The sequence below is a fragment of the Pezoporus flaviventris genome, unplaced genomic scaffold (assembly GCF_033815535.1).
Source record: "Pezoporus flaviventris isolate CSIRO_AGI_PZ_B2104156 unplaced genomic scaffold, CSIRO_AGI_Pfla_v1 ptg000029l, whole genome shotgun sequence".
NCBI classification, from domain to species: domain Eukaryota; kingdom Metazoa; phylum Chordata; class Aves; order Psittaciformes; family Psittacidae; genus Pezoporus; species Pezoporus flaviventris.
The window spans coordinates 2,681,866-2,709,152 of record NW_026892577.1 but is presented as its reverse complement, the minus strand read 5'-3'; the positions used below and the strand labels follow the sequence as shown (position 1 = coordinate 2,709,152).

Genomic DNA, 27,287 nt, shown 5'->3' with positions numbered 1-27,287 from the left:
TGCTATTAGTTGTGCTGCTGGCAAGGGCCAGTAGTTTTAAGGGCATCCTGGCCAGTAAATGCAGCAGCAGCTACCCAGTTTCCATTCTATTTACCAACATGCCGGATACCAGTCACCTACAGCACAAAAATCTCCATTTTAGTCTATCTCAAATAAATGCCAAGTCTCTAAAGCATCTAGCAGCTTGGAGCAGTAGCATGGTTTTGAAGCAAATCTCCTACCATCCCCATTACTTGCACATTAGCTTAGTCTGCAGGCCAGCTCTAGTGTGTGACTAGATCCTTTTTAACTCAAAGTAAACTGCAGCTCCAGGCCAGGTACAACTCTGTTTCCAAACAAGAACGGAGATATAAAGGACTGAATCTTGTGTCAGTCCTTCAGACAGCCTCCCACTGCACATGCAGCCAGACGGCTGGGCAAGGGAAAAATGAGACTAAAGCTACCTGGTGCAACACACACAGATGACAGTTAATGTGGATGGACCTTGACACCAGTAGCTTCTATTTATCTCTGGTGCACCAAATCAGTTCCTATTAGACATGACAAAGAAGCCTCTTGAAACATGTAGTGAAACCCCTACTATGCCAGTCTCTTCTTTCCCTTTGAGGAAAGGAATGTTGAGACTTTAATATATCACACTAAGCAACTGTGGTGGAGACTGATAATGTTTTCAGCACTTATGCACTGTAATTGTTTAGCATTTATTCCTATTAACATTGGACGTTGAGATACGCATCTTTTATTCACTCATTCCAACCATTTAAATGATGTGCTTCACAAAACCTTCCAACTTCCCTCCTCATAAATACAAATATGACATATGTGCAGGCTGCAAAATAAACCAAACATTTAATCTTAAAGAGTAACAAAGCGCTCAGATTTCCTTACCTGTATATTTGTTCATAGGAGATAGGGATGTAGTCACCAGGACTCTGAGTTAGAAGCTGATCTATGGCACTGTCCAACTTTGGCCAATATGTGCTCTTATAGTCTTCAATTGTTATAACATTCATTACTACAAGAAAAAGACAAAACTACATTTAGTAACTCCAGCTAAAAGCAGCAAGTAAATGCTCTGCAATTTCAGATCACACCAATAAGTTGGCCAAATAAACTGGGAACCATTGACTTCCACTAAGACAAAACACCTAAAACTAAATCCCCAACTTGAAGCTGTAGTTTTTATTTAGAGAGAATAAAGTAAAATTAGAAAATCTGCCAAATCAGTGCTTGGCTATTTCTTAAGGGCTCAAACAGCAGGGAAAAAGAAACTCCTTGGAAGTTCTAGCATGACAAATATAGTAGTATAGAAAAATAGCTCAGTAGTTAGTTCAAACTAATAAACTCTGCAACTTTGTAGGAGTCCAGAATCAGCAATTAGCACTGGATCATCACATGCAAGAAAACAAGCTTGGGCCAAGTCTGGCAGTTTCTGGAATACTCCTTCCCAGCAGATGTATGAATTTTACAAGTCTCAGGTGGGACCAGCAGCTTCCTTGGCCTAAAAGCTGAGGCAATTTCCTCTGCCTTCAATTGCAGTTAGGCTCCTGGGCAAAGTTTTTGGATCTGTATTACAGTTCCCCCTCTGGCAGGCACAATTACACTCCTTTTTCAGATCAGAATCAACAGTGAAGAATGGGAGGCATTCAAATTAGCATCCCCATCCCTCCCCAGTTTTCCTTCTCAGCTTCCCAACTGCACCCTCTTGCCAAGCCACCCCATGTGCCTTCACAGTCAGGGAAGAGTTTTAACCTGTTTCTTTTTGGGGAGGATTTTTGAACTAACCACATGCAGCTCAGTTCCAAAGGCAGCCATGGCAGAAGGGTTAACACCTTCCCTGCAGAGACTACTTGCAGGACTATCTTGCTGGCTTGTCACAGCACCATAGCTTCACCACCACCCACTCAAAGGAGAGCCCTCCATAACTAAGAGCACAGGGTAACCTTCATATCAGAACTACCCAAGCCAGGGAATCTGAAGTCATTTCTTCACTGGAACTCCACACATGGGTTTGGGCTACATGGAACAGAAAATAAAGACAGTTCCTATCCCAAACAATCCATTTTAGACACCACACTGAAAATAAATATTTTAACAGATCTGCATTTAAAATACATGCGTAGATGTAAAAATCACTGCACAGTTTGAGGAGCAAGATTTCTGAGCTGTTGCTTTTACAAGGGGTTGAAAGGAGCCGAATGAGTCACTTTTATCAGCATTATGAAGAACAATTCTAGGGAAATACAGGCAAAAGTATGAGAAAAAGAAGAATATTAGAAAAAGAGTAGAATAAAGACAGGTGTGAGACAAGGAATTGTATGAATGCTACCTGTAAGAACAGGTATTACATATTCCTGGTGTGGTTTTTTAGGGTATTTCATCCAGAAACCTTGCTTAGTGAAGAATGCTAGTGCAGCACTCCTAGTCCCCCCTTCACCCAACTAGCCACTGGTTCACTCTTGCTTCATACCTGTTACAGAAACAGCTCTAGTTAACCTGTCTGAGCAGTGAACTGGTCTCCACTACCAAGTCCTGCAGGATGCTGTCCCAGTGCTCCAGCCTGCAACTTGAAAGTGCAGTCCCATTTCTTAACAACTTGACAAAAGGTTACAGGTGTGTGTACACAACCACCAGGACATAAGTTTACGTGCAGCAAGTCAGCTCCACAATGTAAAAACATCCATGCGGGCAGAACAGCACAGCACCTGCCTGACAGCGAATTCACTCCTTATTCATCTATTTCACAATGACTTGCTTGAGTTCTCATCCTTTACAGAGCTCAGGCTCCAAGCAGCTTCACATAAAGCTACAGCTTTACTATTGATGCCTAGACTCAGCAGCAAACCTGAAAAAGTGGGTTTCCACAGAAGTGCTCTGTTTCACAGAAAACATTGAAGTCAGCATACATATTAGACCAAGTCTTGATTTAAGATTTTAATGTATAATCACACCCACACCTGGCTTAACATATGAAATGAGCTCTATTCATTTGAAAGAAAGTAGTCAAGTAAGAACTGAGAACATGCAAAATAATTTTTAACAGGCTGTTGAGATAGCAATTTGGTTTTTTTACAGTATGGAAAACGAAAGAAGCAGCAGAAAGGAATGTCTGCCCATTTGAAGTGCTGCGCAGGTACAGAACAAAATGCTTTCACAAACAGCCCCAGGAGACTTGACTAGGAACCACTGATGAGTTCAAAGTAATATTCTAGAAAAGATTTATTTTTATTCTGAAGACTCTCACAAGCAATATTTTATTTCCACACTTCAGTTATGAAACTAAGCCAACCATAATATTTATATAGTTAAGCATCCAAGGCTACATACTGAACAATCACTCTCTGGCTCTGGGCAATCCCAAGGACAAACACAGGCTGCGGAAGAACGCACTGAGAGCAGCTCTGAGGAGAAGGACCTGTGGGTGTTGGTTGACGAGAAGCTCACCATGATCAGTCAGTGTACGCTTGCAGCCCAGAACTCCCCTCTGTGCGGGGCTGCACACCCAGAGCATGAGCAGCAGTCGAGGGAGGGGATCCTGCCCCTCTGCTGCACTTTGAGGAGACACCCCCCCCCCCCCCCGTCTTGATCTAGCTCTGGGGCAACAGCATAAGAGGGACGTGGAGCTGTTGGAGCGAGTCCACGGGAGGCCATGGAGATGGTGCAATGGCTGGAGCAGCTCTGCTCTGGAGCCAGGCTGAGAGAGCTGGGCTGGGTCAGCCTGGAGAAGAGAAGGCTCCTGAAGGGGAGACCTTAGAGCAGCTCCAGTACCTAAAGGGGATTCAGAAAACCTGGAGAGGAGCTTTGGACAAGGGCCTGTAGGGACAAGACAAGGGGAATGGCTTTAATCTGCCAGAGGGGAGACTGAGATGAGCTCTTGGGCAGAAGCTCTTCCCTGGGAGGGTGTTGAGGCGCTGGCACAGGGTGCCCAGAGAAGCTGTGGCTGCCCCATCCTTGGCAGTGTTGAAGGCCAGGTTGGAAAGAGGGGCTTGGAGCAAGCTGCTCTAGTGGAAGGTGTCCCTGCCCATGGCAGGGGTTGGAGCTGGAGGAGCTTTAAGGTTCCTTCCAGCACAAACCAGTCTGGGTTTCTATGATTCACAGATGCATCAGGCAATGAAAAATTAGGAAGCAGGACCACTCAGCAGGACACTCTCAGGTACTGTTTACACACACAAAGCAAAGGATGAGTTAAAGCAGAGCCTCCAATTGCAAACTCTGCAAGAACCTCAAGAACAGGAAGAAATCACACAAATCCTCACAAAGAAAAGACAGACTGCCCTTCTAGGAACTTACCTGATTTTCTACTTTTCTAACTTTTTAGGATGTCATTCTTCAATGCTTATCCCTACATTAGGTATTCAAGACTTATAAGAATTGGTCCAATAGCCTCTTTCCAGATCTCAAGGAAAGGGTGACATTAAAGGGTGACTTTCATGTCATTGAGATTTAATATGTTTCTGGGAAGCGACACAGATATTTTATAACAAAGCATGCTAGAATGCATGATTTTATCCAACTACAGCAAGTTTGGGGTGGGGCTGGGAGAGAAATCAATCTGAGCAAAGGGAAAGCCACTGTTTTCCAGGAAATTATAATAGACTTCACAAGTGAAATTTGAAGCAACTGCTGCTTCTCCATATACAGGAAAGTTCAAAAGAAAAACTGCTTAAATCAAATGCAGCAGTGAAAACATTTAAGTGAAAAAGAGTATGCATGAGCTTCATATCATAACCTAGATATTTCAGTATCATAGCTATAATGGATACACAGCCTGCTGCAAGCTACCACATTCTTTGATATCAACTTCAACCAGAAGAACAGCAAAACCCACTTACATTTTATAAAAAACAAAACCAGAAGGTTCAAGAATAGGTATAGAGCCCCCATGAAATTGATGAGGAAAAAACTTACAAACATACATAGATGCTGGAATAGTAATAGGCACAGGACACAAAGAATAAAACCAAAAATCACTGATACTGTTGGTTTTGTTATTTAGATGTGAAAGCTGCCTGAAAAGCCACTCAAACCCCCTACTACCCCTACATACAAAATGCATCTTCCTTTCAAAACCAGGATTTTAACAGATTTCTACCTAACCTTCTGCCTCCATGACTCTGCCGGCTAAATCAAACCAAAAAAGGCCCACCAGATGCTTTAGTCTGCAACTGTGAACATGAACAAAACTACCACGCTGCAAGTAACTACATGCTGGAACACAAGCATTGTTGGAGGAAAGAATCAGGAAGGAGAGACCTATCTGAATGTCAGAGGGGCTCCAACTGACCATGGGATCATTGGAAATCACACACCACCCCTATTTTTGAAGGTCACCTGTAGGATAACCTAAGACTAAGCCTCTGCATCCTGAAGCAGGGAAGACACAAGTACTTGCTCATTTCACTGCAAGAAGTTCATCATGCAGCAGAGAACAGACAACTTCCCTACAAAACTCAAGACTGACACTCAGCTTCTCTACGCATGTTCTGCCATTGCCAAGACAGAGCAGGCAGGAGGGGCCTAGAACACGCCTGTCTCCCTTTCCATTGTATAGTTACAACAGAAGTAATCTTCCTCCTTTTTTCTATTCTTAAAAAAATAAGGAGAGCAGATTAAGGGATGCCCTGTCAGAGGCAGGATTAGAAGACTCAGGATGTCCCATCCCTGGCAGTGTTCAAGGCCAGGTTGGAAGGGGCTTGAAGCAACCTGCTCTAGTAGATGTGTCCCTGCCCATGGCAAGGGGCTGGAACTGGATAAGCTTTAATGACCCTTCCAACTCAAACCAGTCTGGGATTCTATGTTGATCCCAACTCAGCTCCTGTCCATTCTCAGACCAGACAACTTCACTGGACTTGTTCTGTTCATATACACATTCTGTCAAAACCATCCACATCACAAGGGTGTAAAAGTTCTAATGGACTTCACTCAGAGGTTTCCATTTTATGAGAATTTCAATTTTCTTTAGAACAACACTTAACCTCAGTAAGACAGATATTGTGTTGCGATATGAATGATGGGGAAGTGAAAACAAGAACTCAAAATCCACACCCTAAGCAAAATCACACACAGCCACTTCTCCTCCTGCTCCAACATAAAATTGCAGATCAACTGGAAAGTCACCTTCCCATTTGGTGATGATCCAGCTTGAAAACATTCTTACCCTGAAAGAGAAGGAAAAACTAAGACTCTTAATTTCTGGATTGGGAATTCAAGAGCTTAGTTCAGCAAGGCCAAACCGTTTCAACTGTCTCAATTGTTTATGAGCCACCCCAAGGTACCTGGAGCCCTGACAAGGCAGGCAGAGAGCCAGAGAGCTCAGAGTCTCGAAGCCTCCACTTAAAGCAGTCAGCCCTGGCAACGTGACTAGAGCCAGGAAATCCAGGCTACCAGAAAAGCAGGGACCCAGAGGCCTGAACTTTGAGCTTCTGATCAGCAATGAAGCCGAGCTGCTGGACAGACGAGCTGGTACATGGGAAAGAGGGGTGAAACAAGGTGAAAAGGAAAACAAGGTGCTTCCCATCCAAATTTCCTCACGGCAGTTACACGGTTACACTTCCAGGAATACTGTGAACTAACCAAATCGAAGTTTTCCAACTGCCATTAGAGAAAAGGGCATATTTTGCCCAGAGGGATGACTTCTGGAAATGAAAGTTAAATTGAAACAGCAAAAAAATCTTCTCTTCCCTCAACCTCAGCAAAACAACAGGGGAAAATAAAATGCTATTTCTGTGAAAAGCTACATACAAAAGATGTTTTGGAACTATTTCTAAGGGAGGTAAATTCATCTCCAAGCTGTTCACACCAGGCCTTTGCAGACATACGTCCCCTCCAGAGGCCAGCACACCCCATCCCGGGGCTCTGCGCACATTGCCATCTGCTGTCAGCAACCACAAACAGGTTCCAAACCCACCTTTTGGGGTTTTTCAGGTGGGAAAAAAAAAAAAAAAGGCTTAGGAAAACAGGACACGAACCAAGAGCTTCAGGAAAAGCAACCGTGCTTCTGTAAAGGTGAACACTTGCCTACACTCGCTCTCCCAGTTCTACCGCCAGACCTACCACGTCACCTTGCCAGGACAGCAAAGAACTTGGGGTGTGTGCGAGAAAGGTTATTTTCTCCTTCCAAGGCGCCTTAACCCATCCGATTTCGCTTCGGGAAGCCTCTGGGGCCAAGACCCACGCCACGACCCGCCGCAGGACAGACCTGAGCAGAGCCACATGCAGGGGACAGCGGGGCCAGGGCAGGCCGAGAGCGGGTGAAGCGCGCGGAGCCGCCCGGGGCGAGGCCCCCGCCGGCGCACCCCAGAGCACCGCGGAGACGGGCGGGGCGGTCACTCACGGAACTTGGAGGTCGAGGCGTTGATGTTGATGGCAGCGGCGATGGCTCCGGCTCCCCCCTTGCACGAGGCGCCCCCCGCCTCGCAGCCCTGCAGCATGCCGTTGGCCTCGGAGAGCTCGGTCCCGGCCGGGGTCCCGGCGGCGGCCTCGCGTAGGAAGCGGTCACCGACCTGCCCTGCGGCGGAGCCCAGCAGGTGCCGCCCGTAGCCGCCGGCGCCCCAGTTGTTGTGGTTCTGGTCGTCCATCATGGGCTCTCCGCCGCCGCCACCCTCCTCCTCCATGCTCTCCTCCTCCATGGCGCTGCCGGCGCGGCGGGAGCGGGGCGGGGAAGGGCGGGGATCACCGCCCCCCGCCCATGGGGCCGCGCTCCGCCCGGCGGGGCTCACCGCGGCACGGCTCCGGGCACGGCCCGCGGCCCACACAGCAACCTCCGGCGGCGCTGCGCGACACTTTGCGGCAAACGGAACACGGCAGGAGGAGAGGGAGGTCTCGCCGCGGGGCGATGCTGGGGAGTGTAGTCCGGAGGTGCTGAGCCGCGATTGGCTGGAGCGCCGGAGGGGCGGTGCCGCGCGCGGTGCACTGTGGGAGAGCGCGGGGCGTCTGTGGGGAGAGGTGTTGGAGCTTCCCGAAGCAGGAATGGGGATGGGAGCGGGATGGGGCTCCTCGTCCTAGTTTCTGCCAACTCCGATGAGTATACTTAACTCTAAAGGGGGTGCTCCGGCAGCTTCCGCCTTCGCTTTCCCTTTGGTGGTGCGGAGACCGCCCCTGCACTTGCTGCAGGCCCTGGGCTGCATCCCCCTCTAGCGGGGAGCGCTCCACGGGCTGCGGGCGGGGAAAGAGCCGGTGCCATCGCGTTAGAAAAACACCTAAACACGGGCCTGGGTGTTCCACCCGCCCTCCTGGTCTTGCTCTGTCATCTCTTACTGTGTGGGTGCTGAGGCGCTGGCACAGGGTGCCCAGAGAAGCTGTGGCTGCCCCATCCCTGGCAGTGTTCAAGGCCAGGTTGGACACGGGCTTGGAGCAAGCTGCTGTAGTGGAAGGTGTCCCTGCCTGTGGCAGGGGTTGGAACTGGATGAGCTTTAAGGTCCTTTCCAACCCACACTGTTCTAAGATTCTGTGACCTGTAAAGTGCCTGCACAATGCTGCTGTTTATAGTGCTCCCTTCTGTTAACAGAGGAAAAGCCTGCCCAAACAATACATAAAAATCATCTACCTTGTCAGTGAACAATGTAACAGTTACGAACAATAGTACTGTCTAGTTGCCTTCAAGTACTTCATGTTTACTTTCATTTGCAATTGGCTATTGTGACGGAAGAACAGAAATGAGGATTTTACTGAAATTGCCACTGTTTGGGGTTTTGCTCTTCTTGCCAAACACCCCTGAAAATGCAGATAAAAACAGAGGTGCCAAGCCTGTTTTCCAAAACATCTCATGGAAAGCAAGAAGCGTGTCATTTGTTATCCAAATATAAGCATCAATTTCTATTTTAGAGTGAGGCAAAGTCCTATTTTATAAAAGCAGAAGACAGCACTGGTCTTACTGCACTGTGGAACAGCTAAACCTTGAGGTGCTTTGATAAAACCCAGCCGTGGAAAGAATTCGTCCCTATTGTGGTTTTGTTATACATATTTGTACTAATAGTGGTTTTCCCAGCTGCAAAAGATCGCACTGTGAACACCCATGGTCTGTTCAAACTGATACCCAGCCCTCTTCATTTTCTCTGTTGGTGAACACCAGGAGAGACCAAAAGCTGATCTGGCACATCATGCATAGACCTGGATTCGTGGACTCAGCCCATTCACACACCTGCTTTGGCTGCTGATTTATTTCTGTCTACACCTTAAGCAAGGCTGGAAATGGGACAGAAAGGACCTTTTTGCTCACTTGTGCTGCATCTCTGCATTGACTGAGTGGGATGTGTAATACAATGCAAATATCCGTAGAGACATAATGGATATTAAACATGGAAAGCTAAAGCAGCAAACCATTTTTAGCTTAGGGAAGTGTTGCAATTTTCTGGTAATCACAAAGAAAGCTAATCTTCATAAGTGCGTATCTTCAATGCTTCGAGAAAGGCATGTTTGTGTTCTCAACCTGCAGAGCAACTCCCTCATACCCTCCTACTCAGCCGCTTCCACTGATCCCAGAAATGGGTCTTGTGTTCCTTGCCAGTATTTAAAAACACCGTGACCTGAGGAGAAATCAGGAACTTACCCTTATCAGCATAGCTTTGTCTTGGTCTTATTAATTTAGAAAGTGCTTATGTTAACATCTGAGAGCAGTGGAGAAGGAAGACAAACCCAGCATTTTTCAGTGCTAGGATTTCCCATTCTCTGTTCCATACTCTTTCTGCACGCACCTATTCTTGTTACCATCTCTGTAGCTTACAGACCAGCTGGAGTTTTGTTTGGGGCTGTTTTTTTTTACCCTGATCTTTAAAGGGTTTCTTTCCAATCACTTATACAATGGTCCTTGCATTGTGGCTGCACTTACTGCACTTCCTTGTGGCAGGAATCCAAAAAAGCTTAGGAAATACTTCACTGTGGAGTTCTCTACAGAGCCTCCTCTGTTGCCTTGTGCAACAAGCTGGCTCATCTTACAAATCAAACAAGAAGCTCTTTCTTGCCTCCCATAAGGCAAATGACAAGCTGCAACAGTCATCTATGGCTCATGCTATTTAAACACATGACTGCATGCTGATAAAGGCGCTATCAAATGCCTCATCATTAAAGCAGCACTTGTTTTTGCATGCACTTCAGAGTCTTCCCCGCACTGTTTCCTTTTTTCCTCATCAGCATGTGAAAATTTGATTCAGGCTTCAAACACCGTCTTGACAAAATCCCATTTTGCAATACCACAGCTATAATTAGTTTCAATATTAGTTGAGAATACCACATACAGATGCAGTGCTGACAAGACCTGAGTATCCACACGTCTCCATAAAATCCCTGAAGACCCGAGACTTCTTTACTGTGACCAGCTCATCGGTAAGCTCTGCTACTTTCACCAAGATAGCAAGCATATGTCACATTTTCATTGCAGACTCCTGGATCCATATCTGATTACCAAACAAGTATCAGAAGCATTCATTGCTCATTACATCTTCATAATATTTACCCTTTTTTTTTGGCTCAGCACTTTTGATAACCAGGTCACAGCCACAAGCGTTACTCCAAATTAAAAGGGAAGATCAGGGTTTTCTAATAGTACCCACGGAAACTGTGAACCAACAATGAAGTATTTTCTACACAGAAATGGGGTAACAAGGGAGCTTTTCCTTCCAGGCTCTCCAAAGCAGGCTGTGTCACTTGCTTCTGCTGGATGTTTCCCTCTTGTCTGAGCTTCATTTTATATCAACATTTGTATCAATCAGAAAAGGGGTATTTTCTTTTTCCTCAGCTGTTTGTGTTTCTAAAGCAGAATGATTGGGTACTCCACCACCGCTGTTGCTGTGCTCTGTGCCACAGCTGGGTGTTATGTACAGAGCAGTTAAATGATAGATGAGACCTGTTGGGAAAATACGTGCATAATATGTTATGGTTTATTTCCTACTATTGGTAATAAACATTATGACATGGATACAATTCTTCTTATTTTAAAACAGACCATTTTTCCTTATTTCCCAAGTGCCCGCTCTGCTGGAGTCAATAGGAAAGCTTCCATTGATTTCAATGGGATTTTAATCAAGCCCTAACACAGCATGTAAAATCGTCCCAGATTTATAGCCCTGGTTCTAAAAGCCAAATGAAAAAAGAAATAATTCTGACAAGAAAGAAATATGAATGCTAAGCAGAGCCTTAAACAGCAGTCTGTCAGGAGGAGCAGGAAACATTGCTCTTTCAATGGCAAATAAGACAGCCCCTTGCAGAATAGTGCTGGGGAGCAGATAAACTGAAAGGGAGGTTCAAGTACTTGTTATTTTTGAGACATATTTTGACAATCTCTGAGAGATGGCTTGCTTGAGCTCAGAGAGCCAATAGTCCCTCTGCCATCTGGCTATCTGTAGCATACCCCATATTCCTTCCAACAGCAGCTATCGCTTAGGGCAAGAGGATTAGTGTCAAGTTTTCATGAAAATGTGCCAGTTATGTTATGGAGAGACCACCCTTAGTGTTTCTCCACTATATCTGTGAACACAGGCTCTGTACATGCTGTCTTATTATATTACGATCTCTTAGTTGGTCTCTTCATGGAAAGAAAAAACCACAAAAACCAGTTTTTGTGCTAAGTCCTTGGGAACTAAAGGCTGTTGACATGTTTTGTCAGTAGTATCGATTTCTGACTTCAGAAGAAGGAAGCACAGCACAAGCAGAAATCAGCTGCCTGAAGAGGAGCAGTCCCTGCCACCTTCCCTCTCAGGGTGGTGAGACACAGGGTGCCCAGAGAAGCTGTGGCTGCCCCATCCCTGGCAGTGTTCAAGGCCAGGTTGGACACAGGGGCTTGGAGCAACCTGCTCTAGCGGAAGGTGTCCCTGCCCATGGCAGGGGTTGCAACGGGGTGAGCTTTAAGATCCCTTCCAACCCAAACCATTCCAGGATTCTATGAGTTCATGAAACTGTGTATTTCGAACATAGGAAATTCCATCTACCTCCCAACAAGGAAGCAGGAGCATGCTCTTGCCAGGTTCCTCTGGGGCAGGAGAGAAGCGCATGCTCACCACCCAGCCAGGGAGCAGTGCCATAAATGTAAGCTGCTGATCAAAACCAAACACAAGCACTCCAGAAATGTTTGTCCTTTCTCCTGCACTGTGCAAACATACAGGTATGCTCCTGCTGTGCAGGGCACAACAGGAATACTTAGTCAAATCAGATCATATTCTACTGAAACTAACTAAAGAGTCATACGAGAGACACCACAGACTGCCCTCTGTTACCCCTGGGTGCATATGCAAAAACTCAGTTGGATAACTTGTATTTAGGATAAATGGGGAAGTTTTACACCAGATTCAAGAAGACACCCACTTCTATCCTTTAGCAAGTAAGGCTGTGCTCCTCCTCTCCAGCCTCACAAAGAGAGCAGGACCCAGAACTGTGTGAAGCTGTTTATAATGAAAATACATTTTCAAACCAGCTCCCTTTTCTCTGCCAAACACACCATCAGCAGTATATTAAGAACACAGGGACTGCAGTAGCATATCCGCTGACATTCTTCCAACTTCCCCAATAATGGTCACATTCCCTGCACCATCTGTGCCTTGAGTGCACTAATTGGCCATAATTAACATGACCAACCTCACCCAGGACCCCTATCCATAAACCTTTTGTCCAGGAGCCCCACTGAAGCACAGAGCTTGAGGTTCACCCCTTGCCTCTGCTATGCTGTGTATGTCCTGTTACCTCTGTCCACCAGGTCGCTGCGTGTTACTCTCCTTCATCACAGGATTATTTCAAGGTCCGTGTCACTCGGTTCCTGGCTGTGTGGATAACTCAGTATTTGCCCACGGGAACAGGCAGAATAGACACTCCTGCACAGTCGTGTGCCCTGGGTCAGAGCCTCAGCTGAACATACACTGGACACACTGTTATGTCTGTCAGGCGCATAAAGCATTGCCCTAACCCAAGACCTGGTGTTAGCAGAACAGGTGGCATGTATTATTTTACAGCATGTATATTTTTCTCATATGGGTTTGACTTTGGTTTTATGGCACCAATACAAAACACAATTCTTTAATTAAACTGCAAGCATTTTTGTGGCGTGTGATGCAGGTTAATCCTTTCAGCTACAGGCATGACCAGACTATTCCATCCCATCAGCCAATATCAAAAGGAACTCACATTTAAATGATAAAATAGATTGGCTGGTATTCATTAATAACCTCATTTTGGTTGTTTCTTGGACCTTTGGTAGGCCTGTCCAATATGTCTGGATGACACCAGGCCAGTGCAGTTTCAATCTCTGAAACCGTGCTCAGCACTTTACAAAACCAGCCTCTTGCCTCCAGCAAACATGAAGAATATGGAGTGCAATCAGTGGACATGCTCCACAAAATATGAACACAATTGAAGACAATTCCTTACCACCACTTCAAGCATCTGAAAGTCCAGGATGCACACAGGCAGCCAGCCAAGGTTCTTATCTGGAGCATGCACCAACTTCTGTGCAGTTACACAAAAGATGAGGTTCTGGATGTATTTGGGCTACCCATGGAGTAAACCCATGCCAGAAGGTCACATATGTTTGTCCATCGTATGACACCACCGAAGGGAATGCTCTATCAGCCAAGCTGAACCATCACCATGGGTCTGGGTCTGGCCATGCTGCTCCTGGGAAAGGGCCCTCACAGGTGAAATGATGCCGCTTCCACATCATAGCTTTCTTCAGTCCTGTGGCCATCAGCCCTCATGCCAGATGTTGCTCACATGGGTTCTCCACTGAGGGTCCCCACCAGGACTGGCTCCATCCCCGCACCACTGATGCTCAGCAGCTCAGCCAGCAGCAGTGTGGTCTCACCGGGAGTGAAGTGGATACATCTGGCTTCCCGATGGATTTAGGTTCTTCAGGAGATGCCTGATGCATTTAATGCAGTAAAAAGCTTCAGAGGCTGTTTCACGGACGCTATTTTTACAGCCCGTCATTAGATGTCAGCCCGCTGCCCTGGGACCGTGGGGCTGGGCAGGTCATCAGCCACATGGGTGCATCCAGCAACACGTGCTTATAGGGCGGCATTTGGAAATAAACACAAAAGCCGTGGTTTTATTAATGCAAAAGGAAGAAGCAAAACAGCATGTAAATATTCTGCTGTTTCATCATGTTTTCTCATTTGACTTGGTCCATTATCTCCTGGTAATCTTCCGCTGAGCCTCCGCCTCTGCTGGGGTGTGCATCTATTGTAAGCTCTCTGAAAGCACCCCATTTATCAAACAAGTGCCTCTTGACTAAAAGCAAAAAGGAAACTGTAGGCTCCTCAGAGCAGATTTTGTTTGTGGTGTCATTAAGTATTTCATTTCTTTCTCACAGTGTATTCAGAGAATATGTGGGAGCCCATGAAAACTTTGGTTCCAGTGAACGAAGCGTTCATAATAGAATACATTAAGTTATATTTTCAGAGAATCTGCCAAAGCTTTTGTGCTTTAATTTTTGATTCAGGTTCCCCCTTTCCACTCCTTGAGCTGAGAATGCAAATGCCAAGATGTGTTTGGTATAAAAGCACAACAATTTTAGTCATTAAAAAATAAAAGTGAAAGGATTTTGATATTGATATGCCAAGAGAATTTTCTCAGTAGTGAGGAACTTTTTAAAAGGAGCATTACCAATATATTTACATATAAAATTTAGGAAATATTTGGGAGTTTTTCACAATACAAGGAATAACTTTCGTTCCCCCCGGACTTCCCCAGGGAAGCGTAACAGCAGCATCATGCTGGTTGCTGAGAGCCATCAATGTAATAAAACACTCTGGTTTGTTTCTTCCAAAATGAAAGTATAAACCCCAGCATGAACAGTGATGGGCGGATCACCCTGTGAAGCCAGCTGTCATTCGCCTAGAGGTGGAGCCAGTCATCTGCAGGGCTGAACACTGAGTCACAGCATTTTCTGAGCAAGGATGCCAGAAAACTGGACAAAAAAATATATTGCAAGCTGTGTATTGGCTTGAATAATGGCTCTATGTGTGTGGTACATCCTCACCAGTAGTGAGCAGTGGGTGACTGGGAGGTTTGGAACACATTTATGATAGCCATAAGAGAATTTTTCCGGGCAAAATCTGGGGAGGGAGACTGGGGAGGGAAGAAAGAATCATTGCACAAGCAAAAACAATATATAAAGGGGGAGAGAACAAGTAGCACCTCCCTTACAAAGTAATGCTTTGCTGCCCTTCCACATAGAGCCCTGCTACTGATGACTGTCTTGCACCTAGCAGGTGTTAGGCAGCACTTCTCTTGCTGTTTCAAAAAACAGGCCTTTCTAGGGCAGTTTAATCAGATGGTAGGGAAGCTTTCTCTGTCACATCTTGCATTCGCTGTCACAGCTAAGGCATTCTGCAAAATCATTTGCACAGCACGTATCTGGCTGGTGTGAGCCACCAGCACGCAGCAACAGAAGAAGTGGCGCCCAGTCTTTGTTTTGTGTTAGATACTGGATATCAACTTCCTCATCCTCGGTATTTTCTCATAAAATGGAAAAATAGGATCCATAGTTCCTCCTGCTGGAAGATAATGCATGAATTCATGAGGCCTTGAGTTTTAAACTGGAATGTTATCTATGTACGAGAGGAAATACTGGTCCATTACAACCTTTCTTTCCAATAACCTGTCATGGTGGGGAAGGCTTTGATGACAGTCTATCACATGGCTTCTTGGTCTGCTTTCAATTCCATACTTAGAGGAAGACCCACCCACGTACTCTGTGGGACCCAGTGCCACTTCCCGCTTTCCATTCTGCCTTGTCCAGCCATCTAATTGACACCTGCTTTGACTCACTCCAAAATCTGAGCTGGTCAAACGAATGTCCCCTCTAATGTCTCCTAACCCTAACCCTTTTACCCTCAGGGATAAAGGACTTAGAAAAATACAAGCTTTGCAGACAAACCTTAACATAGAAATAACAAATGCAAGAGCTTTTAAAGTGGTGTTAGTCAAGGACGAAAGACGCACAGACGCCAGCCTTTAGCCCTCATGATTACTGCTCTTCCCAGCACAGCAAGTGGCCTTATCTTAATCAAACGTCACAATCAGTGCTCCAGCCTCATCCTCCTCATTCTGCCCAGAGCCTTGGCATCACTCACCACCCACAGTCTTGTCTTGCCTGGCTTCTTTGCTCAGTACTCTCTAATTTTCCTCCTACTTCAAATTATTTCTTCCCTTCAGTCCCTCTTTACCCACCCAGGTTGTGTTTGTGTCCCTGGCTTAACATTCTCTCCTCCTCCCTTCCTTTCTGGCAGTAATACAACCTCAACATATCAAAAACTATAAGCTCAGCTTCAAAGAGAGCTTTTAATTTCCCTCCAGACTCCCTACCTTATCTTCTTCCTTTACCTCTTGGGCACAGTCCCATCATCCCACCTGGGTGCTGCCCCAGCTTGGGCCTTCATGTCCCACATTCTGCCATTCTTAGAACCTGGTTCAAGTAACACCCTCCCTTATCCATGCAAAGATGCGAGTCTCCAGGACAGATTCTCTCTTTCCTGAGTTACAGTGACCTTTTTTTTCACTTCCCCTCAACAAATACAGTCACGTCCCCTTTATCCATCAAACCAACCATGTTACTAAACCGTCTCAGACCCCTCTTGAGTTTCTGGACCCCCTTCTCCATCACATCAAACAGAAGCTTCACTTTCAAGGTTTTGTATGATCCAGTTCTCAGCTTTCATTAAGTACCAGGAAACCCACTCTGTCCTTCAGTCCATTCAGGATAAAAGCCCTTATCTCCCACTTGTTAAAACACACACTCAGGCACCTTTGTGCTTTTTCCCAGGCAGCTGTAAGTATCTGTGAAACTATCCTCATTATCCTTAAGATTCTCCTTTGACATTAAGCCAATAAAATCCTTACATGTGCCGAAACCCTCCCAGCTAACAGCGGTTCATGTGTCCTTCTGCCTCCCTCCCTGTCTGTATCCATTCATCACTTCTTGTCTGATAGTGAGATCTCTGGCTTTGAAGGACACACACTGCCTTTCTCCTTCACAGCCCCCACCACAACGGGGTCTTGATCTCTGACCAGATGCTGCATTACAACAGTAGGGGAGTAAACCAATCTGTAGTATTATCCCACCAAAATTATGCTCAAGCTTTTTCTCACTGATAACATACTTGTCCCACATTCACCAGGAGTGCAGGAATTCAGGTGCAAATGGCACAGATAACATTGCAAAATACAAGGAAACAATGAACCAGCGAGAACATTGATGAATATTGTTGGGGACTAATCCTGACTTCATATCAGAATGAAGGAAAAAAGTATGGAATTTCCCGATGGCACATCAGCAGAAAAGCGGTAAGAACATGCAAAAGCATTCCTGGGAGGTGTTTAGATGTACAATGTTCTAACTTCACACCTTTGCTTCTGTCAGCTATTTATATCTAATGGCTGGTAGACCTTATCAGGCAATGAGAATAGAAGGGAAGGCTTTTAATGGATTCTAAAACTCTAGCACCCTAAATGTCATCTTCAGATATTACAAAAATATCAGATCCCATCCTGTTTTGTGGTTTTCCCGTGGTAATAAGTAGCATGAAGATAGGCTGAGAAAGTTGGGGCTGTTCAGCCTGGAGAAGAGAAGGCTGCGTGGAGACCTCAGAGCAGACTTCCAGTATCTGAAGGGGGCCTATAGGGATGCTGGGGAAGGACTCTTCATTAGGGACTGTAGTGATAGAACAAGGGGCAACGGGTTCAAACTTAAGCAGGGGAAGTTTAGATTGGATATAAAGAGGAAATTCTTTCCTGTTAGGGTGGTGAGGCACTGGAATGGGTTGCCCAGGGAGGTTGTGAATGCTCCATCCCTGGCGGTGTTCAAGGCCAGGTTGGACAGAGCCTTGGGTGGCATGGTTTAGTGTGAGGTGTCCCTGCCCATGGCAGGGAGGTTGGAACTGGATGATCTTAGGGTCCTTTCCAGCCCTAACTATTCTATGATTCTATGATTATGCTTCAGGATGATTGTGTTCTCTGCTCTTACCACTCCTTCTTGTTCCTTCTCTGCTCCAGAACTTATGCACCAGGACAGATTTTATTCCTAAGTCAGAGACTTACCCACTTGGCTTTGTAGATGTGTCTCTTGAAGTCAAAGCAGAATTCAAACAATTCAAACATTGGTCATATTCATATTGTGTTTTCCTGTTAGACAATTTCTAAGCTGTAAATCTTTTCTGGAGCAACTTTTGCTGGAAGAATTATAATGGCAGCAGAGCTGCCATAGCATTCCTGATGCTTTACGCTGCAAACACGACCAGCTTGACATATGCCTAAGTCTAGAACAGAGGAACTAAGCTTTTAAATAGCTTAATTCATTGGTGCAATTTCTTTGATATATGTCAGCTGAAAATGTCACCCAGGATCAAAATCATAATGGAGATGCTACAAATCAACAAAGTGAGTGGAAAACAATGCAGGTGGAAATATAAACAAAATAAACTTTATTTACAGTGAATTAAGGGACATGGGACAATAACAAACAAATCACTTCTCTTTATGTGTATTCATTACTGTGGCTTAAGGCATTTTACTCCAAAACTCGCTGCTGCAATGCATAATTAAGGAAAGCACAGGGACTACTTACTGCTACAGCAAGAAATCTCAGCTGGATCTAACCACTTTTCATGTAGTTTTCTTCAAGCATCCTCTGTTGAGCTGCAATGAGAATTACCATATTGTCAGTGAGCTTGTATGTGCTGCTTTATGAAAGAAGTTAACTTCTATGCAAAAAAGACCACCCACAAATAAATATATCACTGTGGAGGAACCGATTACATTAGGAAAAAATCAAATTAAATACTAAGCAATCTGTTACTTAAATAAAAATAAATAAAAGAGGTAGCAAGTAGCCTGTCACGTGTTACCTTTACAGACAGAAAATTACTTTAAGTTCTCTTTAAATGTTTCCTCTGCAAGTGCACTAGGTAAAGCAAAGCCCCTATGACAAAAATAAAGGGAATTAGGTCAGCTTCTGGACTCATCCATCAGTGTAAATGCAGCACATCTCCAGCTCATACAATTCCAAGATCATTTAAAGTGATTGTTTTCAAGTCAATCTTCCATCGCCCACCTTTCTTTTTTTGCCAGAGGCCAGAAATAGCACCTCATGATTTATCCTCTATGTCAAGCTTTGCAGCAGCTGCCCCCTTCTGAGCCACTGAACTCAGTTTACTGCATCTGCTTTCAATATACACACTGGAACCACATTTTCTCTATTGCACTCACCTGTCAAATACGGTTTAAGAGAACACGCTTCAGATAATGCTAAGAAATGCTACATCCACAAGACTATTCCTGCCCTTACAATTCAGCGTGTTCATAAACTGTCTTGAAGTGATTACAGAACTTCATCAATCTTCAGCGCAATGCAGTGAGCTAATGAGCTGCTAATGTGTGGGTTGGAAGCCAGAGACAAGTTGGCTGAGATTTTTTAAACTGGACCCAAACGTTCCAAATTTCTGTCCCCAAAAATGCTGAGACCATTCATGATCTTTTTCCGATCACCCTGTATTGAAACCAGTCGGGGACACTGCACTTAACCAAGTTCCCAGTGCCAGGTCAGGATGTGAATCCCCAGCACATGCTGGTTCTGTGAAGACAAGTCTCAGCATGAAAAGCTTTTGTCCCTCTCCTTCTTGACCTTTACTCTAACCAGAATTAAAACTTGAGTGCATAGGTCAGAAGCAAATTTCCATTGGGCAGATGCCTATTCTGAGCAATCAGGAGGAGGATTGTACCATGGCTTGTGCTGACCATTCAGCATAGATGTAGCATCCTTCCTTTTATAAAAGATGATTATAAGATCCCAGTGTACCAGGACTGCTGTGCACAAGTTCTTCCTTCTTTGCAACTTGCCAGAAAGTCTTTTGGTTTTTTCACGTACCCTCATGAAATTTAGCCTGATCCAATCAGAATAACACTGGTGAAAGGAACCACAACACTCTTACCATTTATTATTTGTTGTAGAAATCTACCTGGAAACACATGCCCAGTCCCAAATCCCTGCTCTACCAGGCCCTAAAGAAGAGCAACAAATCTCCGCTCTGCATAATTCACTGAGCAGATTTTGGATAGGATAAATAGAACAACCCAGACAATGGGGAAGTCTCCTGAAGTCAAACCTCACCAAACCAGGTTATTTATCCATGTCTATACCCTGTGTGCTCTGAAGCCACAGATTCACAATTCCTGTATGAATGTGCACAGTAGGATTCAAGTAAATGGCAATTGGCACATGGCAGTTTGGATCCCTTTGTGTCGGTATCTGCTTCTTCATCTTTCAAAAAGTAGAAGCAGCAGCTGGTCCGAGCTGGAATGCAACCAGCTTGATGTTGAAAAGAAGAATTCCCTTTAAGAGGTTAGTATCCAACCTCAGCTTTGTTCAGCACCACTTCCTGAATAGCAAGAATTGCGTTTGAAAGGTACGTTCTTTTGAGCAGCTTCTGAATAGGGAAAAAAACTATAGGAGACTGCACCTTTTTACAAAGAAAGGATGTGCTCTCCTCCATTTGCTGATCCAATGCTCAAAGAGCACAGAAATCACCTCCTGTGGGTGCCAGGCTTTGAGAACAAAACACAAAAAGAAAAATGGATATTCTGGTAACTATGGAGAGGCTAAAAAAAACCCAACGCTTTTCTAGGTCACTGGAAAGAGGCACAACACAGCAAATGTTTTCTATTGCCTCTCCACTCCTCTCTCTGCTCCCCCCCAAAACATAAACAGTTTTGTCATTCACTGAAAGCTTCTCTCTCCTTCTTAACTCTTGAAAGAGAATAATACTGCTTTTTCCATATACCAGTAATGATAAGAGAGACCAAGATGCATTTTTACATAAAGCAATATGTCATTCATTAAAATTGCTGCTGCCTGCGTTGAGGAGTTTCTAGGAGAAATGCCATATTCTCAGAGCGTGCGTTGAAAGGAAGTCAGATAAATACAAGTTGTCTCCTCTTACATCAAACTCTAGTTTGCAGCTTAACAAAACCTCCCTTTCAAGTTCTCATAGGAGTCGTGGGTTTGTTATAATACCAACCCAAATGTGGTATGTACATATATTTGTGTGCATATAATATTCAAAAAATTAATCCTCCATTATTCCAAGTGTGATCAAATCAGTTCCTAGTGAAATATTTCATCTTTTATAATTCATTGCATTCTAACTGTATAGGTTTAAATAATTTTGAACTAAGTATATCCCACTTGTTACCCGCCTGCAATCAGCAGATGTAAAGATACATTTGGCTTAAGGGATATGTTTTCAGTGGTGAAGGTAAGTAATCAGGAGATGTGGCCAGTGAAGGAAGCAGCAGCCTCTCTGCAAGCATGTCACCCAGTAAATCAGTGATACATTCTGGCTTATGATGTGATGGTTCTTTCTGAGTTTTAAAAACTTCTAGAACTCTCTTCTGATCATGCTCTCTCCATACCACTGATGCAGTGTTAGCAACAGACCTGCTAGACCCCAGCAGCATCCATTCCAAGAAACCTCATATCACACGAAATCCCAGGGCTCTCATGCAACAAAAAGAATGCCGTGCCCTTGGTCAACATCTATTTGTTCTCTGTCAGCTCATTCCCTGCGAGGGCAGCACTGCCTGGCAGCAGAACCCAGGGCCGATCACACAGGGGTACGAAGCTGGGAGATAAAAGTGAAACGTGCCCTGGTATTTTACAGCAGAGTGACATCCCTTTGCCTAGGATGCGCCGAGCCATGCAGCAAATGCGCGACATCAATTGCTGATGATATCAAAGGAAATAGCATTTCCAGCCACATGGGAAATATGTCAGCAAAACAAATGGATTCAAATAAACAGCGGCAGAAGGCGCATAGAAATATTGATTCATGGCTTTTTATCCTCTGTCCTTTTCAAATGGTCCCTTTCCAGCACTCAAGCTGCTGTGATAAATGCCTCCTTCCCTTCCTGTATTCTCGACTACTGAGAATACACTTTGTGTGATTTTCTGAGCAGGGAGGGGAAAAAACACATGTAAAAAAGAAAAAGACACCTACACCTGTGAGTGATTCTCCCTTTAGTTGCCCTGCAGTGTCAGGTTTTGCTTTGAACATCTCCCTAATACAACAATGGCTGATTTGTATCAAGGTGCTTCCCAGTAAAGGCAAGGTACTTGAGAGAAACACTCACTTTAGTGTCATTAACAAAAGATGAGCAGCAGAAACGTATCAAAGGAAGCAAGATCAAAATCACTGTAAAGGGAGCAACTGAAGCAACTGGGAAAGTCCTTCCCATTCAGACAGGTCACCTATTCAAGTCCAACCTAAATCAACTGAAAATGAGTCTTCTGTAGCTTTGGAGCAACGAGACAAGAGGTCTCTTGACTGGGTTTACATTTGATAGGCAGATCACAGAAACTGCTGTCAATTTTAGCAGAGGACAATGCAAAGTTGTAGGTTTGGCTAATTCAATCAAAATATCTGTAAAATAATTGCTATGCTCATTTCTTTAATAAATACCACTACCAGAAGGACACTTTTGCCACCTAACCGTAAAAGCTCAGAAAAGATGTGCAAATGGGTTTTGTTAGCTGTGGGTTTGTAAATGGATGAGAGGGAGCCAACAAAGCACAGGCAGCCTCCAAGGGCTGTGAGCCTTCAAAACCTTGTGGTGAGGGTTTCAGCTGCAAAGGGTTGTCAGCTACCAGCAGAAGGGCCATCTCCTGCTGTCCTGTCCCGGGTACCTCCAGGGAATCACAGTTTTCTTCAGTGCTTGCAGACAGACAGGATTGTGTCGGAATCATCCATGCCAACTCTTCTCAATCTGTCTAATGCCTAAATTAAAGATGTGCAGAACAACCAGTAAGACTTAAACTCCTATCATTCAGCATACCCGATACCCTGGCTTCTCAAAGCAGAGCAGTGTTACCAGTTCAAGTCTTGTCCATCCCCCAGACAACACAATTCATCTTGCAGAAGAGAAGGGTCCAGGAAGGACTTTATAACAGTCTTCCAATACCTAAGGGGGACACCAAGAAACCTGGAGTGGGACTTGTTACAAGGGCCTGTAGGGACAGGCCAAGGGGAATGGCTTTAACCTGCCAGAGGGGAGACTGAGATGAGCTCTTAGGCAGAAGCTCTTCCCTGTGAGGGTGCTGAGGCGCTGGCACAGGGTGCCCAGAGAAGCTGTGTCTGCCCCATCCCTGGCAGTGTTGAAGGCCAGGTTGGACACAGGGGCTTGGAGCAAGCTGCTCTAGTGGAAGGTGTCCCTGCCTGTTGCAGGGGTTGGAACCAGGTGTGCTTTAAGGTCCCTTCATACACAAACCATTCTAGGATTATATGATCTTCTCAGTGGAGCCAGCAGAGACATTGATGACCCAGTCCCTGGGACCTGAGCACACTGCTCAATGGCTTCATAGCTACAGGAAAGGGAAAAAAGCCTTGTAAATCTAAGGAATTGTTTGTGCTGACCCCATCCCATTGGACTGGTTACCCTAGCTGGCACAGATAGGGAGATAAGACAACCCTTCCTGCTCCAGGTGAAATCAGAGACTAAAACCCCATCTTAAGCTCTGGAGTTCATGGCCCATAGCACAGTTCTTGGAGAGGAATGCGGGGTGCTTAGTGAGTTGGTGCTCTTCTGCTACATGATCTGCAAGTGCTTACTCCTCTCCTGCTATGCTAGTTATCTTTTCTACTGCTATATAAAACTCTTAGTATGACTGCATGAATAACACGAGTGTGTGTTTAAACAGGAGTTTCAACACATACTTTAAAAGCAGAACTCACTAGCAAGTATCTATTTGACCACTGACAGCTGAAACAGTGAGAAGAGCAATCATTTAATACCAGTTAAGGTTAAATGTATTCCTGTAGTTTATCATCATTCATTTTCCCTAAGTGCATGACTTCAGGTAGTAAACGTCGACGAGAAGGACAGTGTGAATTATGCAGTGTGGCAGATATAACCAGCAGCAGCAGCCTTTAACATCAAACCAATTCAAAACAGGAGTCTGACAAACAATGCCAGGGGATCATCATATGACATTAAGGTCCTCATAATATCATCCTTTCATATGTGTGATATATTGGAGGCAGCTCTCGGGTAGTCCGTAATGGCCCACCTGCCACCACAGTGATATATGCACTGTATATTAAGGAAATGAAACAGGAATTATGCACGTCGCATCATTTGTCTTGCTAGTGTCGTTGTCAGGGAAGACTGCAGCACCCCATTGCTTCGTGATAAAACAGGATTCTTAGTGCTTTACTGATACAGAACAGGATAGAATCGAATAACACAGTTGGAAGGGACTTAAAGTGATCATCTAGTCCGATTGCCTGAGCATTTTAACCAAAAGTTAAAGAGCCTTGTCCACATGCTTTATAAACACTGACAGGCTTAGTGCACCAACCAGCTCTCTGGGAACCCCGTTCCAGTGTTCAGCCACCTCCTCCATAAATAAATGCTTTCTCATGTCCAGTCTGAACCTTCCCTGGCACAGCTTTGAACTACTCCCATGCATCCTGCCACTGGATACCAGGGGGAAGAGATCAGTGAAGAGGGCCATGATTTGTGCATAAAGGGTTTATTACACTGGGGAAAAATGGAGATTCAAGTTCAGCCCATGGGTCACTGAAAAGGAGGAGCACAGCTTGCACAGCCCAGCTCTCAGCCATCCATAGGCTGACATAGTGACAAGCTTTTAATCATAGATTTCAGGCCTGTGGATTGTTTTGCAATGGAAACTCTTCCTACAAATTGGAGCTTTGAGGGTGCTATAAGACATGGGGCAACCAAGCTAGAGTTCATTGTTCCTCCTACAGGCAGCAAAGGCAACTTCAGCTTCTCCAGGGGACCATTGACAGCACATTAGCTCCCCATATAACCAGCAGAGAGAAATAACTTAGGTATCTAAAGCTAGCCAGTGAGCACTCTGCCACATACAGAAAGATTTAATCTGAAAATTCCTGTGTCATTTTAAATATCAATTCTATTTGAAGATAAGTAAAAGGACTGCCCAAAGGATCATTTAAACTGCATCTCTTCTCAGGACATGCTTACTGTCCTAATTTACTGTTTTCGTAGAAATGAAATAAAGCCATCTAGTTCATTAGCCAGTGTTGGCAGTGGGAACCTGTTCCTTTCCCACTTGAACTACCTGAAGGCTAACATTAGCAAAGCCACCCACCAAAACACATACCTTTCTTCCCTGCTTCAAGCTCTGCCCCATTCCCTATTCCAAGGAGGAAGCTGGAAGTGTAAAGAGGTTGACACTACTTCCTGATTCAGAGCCTTCCACCCCCTGTGCTGGTTACAGCAGCTTGTGGATGCTGTAGCTCACTCCCTTGCAGTGAGTTAACCACAGTACCTCATACCAGTAGAGAATGAAGATAATTAAATACTAATTTATAGCTCAACACAGCTCTTGCACCAGAATGCCAGTGCACAATAACAAAGCAAAAATAACAGCTATGTCTGTCACCTCTGCAACAGCAGGCAGCTTTTCAGCCCAAGTTTCCTGTGTAGTCATTTATAGCAGCACAGAGCAGGTGGAAATCACTGCTGTTCTGATCTGGTGGCATTTTACACCCACTCTGGATCAGGGAAAATCACTATGAAGGGGTGCAGTCGAAGACAGGCAAATATATAGCACAGTCTCCTTAAGACAAGCATTTGGCAGCAGCTAGTGCTCACCGTCACATTACCTGCAAATAAAATCAGTCTGCAAATGTAATTGTGAGATACCCTGGAGAGCTGACAGAAGAGAGGAACCCATTTAGATACTAACAAGCACCCATCTGCGGCCCGGAGCAGGTGATAATCCCCGCGCCAGCATGCACATCTCTTCCCAGGTCAGCTCACCCTTTGCAGGTTTTCTCCCTCCCTCCCTCCCCAAACTCACTCTCCTCACTCCCAACAAATTTGCGTCTGTCATTCAGAATCTGTGTTTTCCTATTACAGAGCTGACAAAGTGACAGCAATAATTAATCTTACTGTGTACAGAGCTGATTGATATCAAGCAGAATGAGACTATAATCAAGTTAGTCCTTTGCAGATGTGTGAAGTGCCATAGTTTATCAAATTCTGCAGGCGCACTTTGATTCTGCATGGCGAGGGAGAACAACACCGACCACATAGTGGAGAGACAATGATATGGTGCAGGATTTCATCAATGCCTTTTTTTAGCTCTTAAAATCTGCCACATGCGGTTGTCAGCTGTACAGAAGGTGCCATGACACGTTAATACATGTCATAGCAAAACTGTCAAAGGAGGCTGCACGCTGGCTCCATGGGGATGTGCCCTGTGTTCAATTCAACATGTGTGTGCACACATTTCTGGTGAGACACCCGAACTTGAGAAGCTGAAAGCTCCTGAAACCAAGTAATGGGAGTAAATGTGCAGATCTGTGAAGGTGTGGAAAGATGCTGCTAAGGGGGATGTTGAAATAGAAGCAAGACTCAACAAGGACAATTATCTCTGTCAAAGGCTTTCGGTGATCGATGTCAGCTGCCATCACATTAGGAGGAGGGAAAACCACAACATGAATATTTGATTAAATTAGGCCAACCTGAAGTCTGTGCCGGAGCATGTGATGCGACATCTTCTCTATGGGATGGCAGGGCTTGTCTTTCACAATGGGTTATATCTTTGTCTTGCTTCACCGGTTTCTTTTTCTTCCTCAGCTGAAGTGCTTTTAGCACATGTAACAAAAGGTTCAGCTTGTCAGTGCTGGGGACATCTGGCATCCCCTGCCAGCAGCCCAGCAGCAGACCCGCTCCCTCCACAGCGTGCTCCCCGATTACCTGAGGTGCAATTATTGCAACCAGGCTGAGGGCACAGTCAGAGCAAGAAGACAGGCTGAGCTGATCTGGTCTTTGGCTGTCTGCACAACGAGACAGCCCCGCTGTTCCATCCCACCTCTCCCTCCCCAGTCTAGGTCTGTACATTCCTGCCCCATTTCACGGTGTTGGCCCTTATATGGACCCCCAACCTCCTTTGTTCAGTTCTGGGGCCCCCAACACAACAGGGACATGGTCCTAATCGAGCAAGTCCAAAGGAAGCCGTGGAGATGCTGCGAGGGCTGGAGCAGCTCTGCTCTGGAGCCAGGCTGAGAGAGCTGGGCTGGGTCAGCCTGGAGAAGAGAAGGCTCCTGAAGGGGAGACCTTAGAGCAGCTCCAGTGCCTAAAGGGGCTGCAGGAACCTGGAGAGGGGCTTGGGACAAGGGCCTGTAGGGACAGGCCAGGGGGAATGGCTTTAACCTGCCAGAGGGGAGACTGAGATGAGCTCTTAGGCAGAAGCTCTTCCCTGTGAGGGTGCTGAGGCGCTGGCATAGGGTGCCCAGAGAAGCTGTGGCTGCCCCATCCCTGGC

The 27,287-nt window shown here is 45.3% G+C and overlaps 1 protein-coding gene across 3 annotated transcripts in view; it reads right to left on the bottom strand.

The window, feature by feature from the left end:
• The window catches only part of CACUL1 (CDK2 associated cullin domain 1), a 51,622-nt gene extending 43,828 nt beyond the window's left edge, over positions 1 to 7,794 (bottom strand). For 2 of the 3 annotated variants that reach the window (XM_061458633.1, XM_061458634.1), the window contains exons 1-2: positions 7,334 to 7,794; positions 889 to 1,015 (exon numbers count right to left, since the gene is read on the bottom strand). In XM_061458633.1, the coding sequence (XP_061314617.1) occupies positions 889 to 1,015; positions 7,334 to 7,628 (422 nt within the window). In that variant the 5' untranslated portion in view covers positions 7,629 to 7,794. The remainder of the gene's footprint in view (positions 1 to 888; positions 1,016 to 7,333) is intronic. The other variant, XM_061458632.1, reaches the window with a different exon arrangement.
• Between the last annotated feature and the right edge of the window lie 19,493 nt (positions 7,795 to 27,287).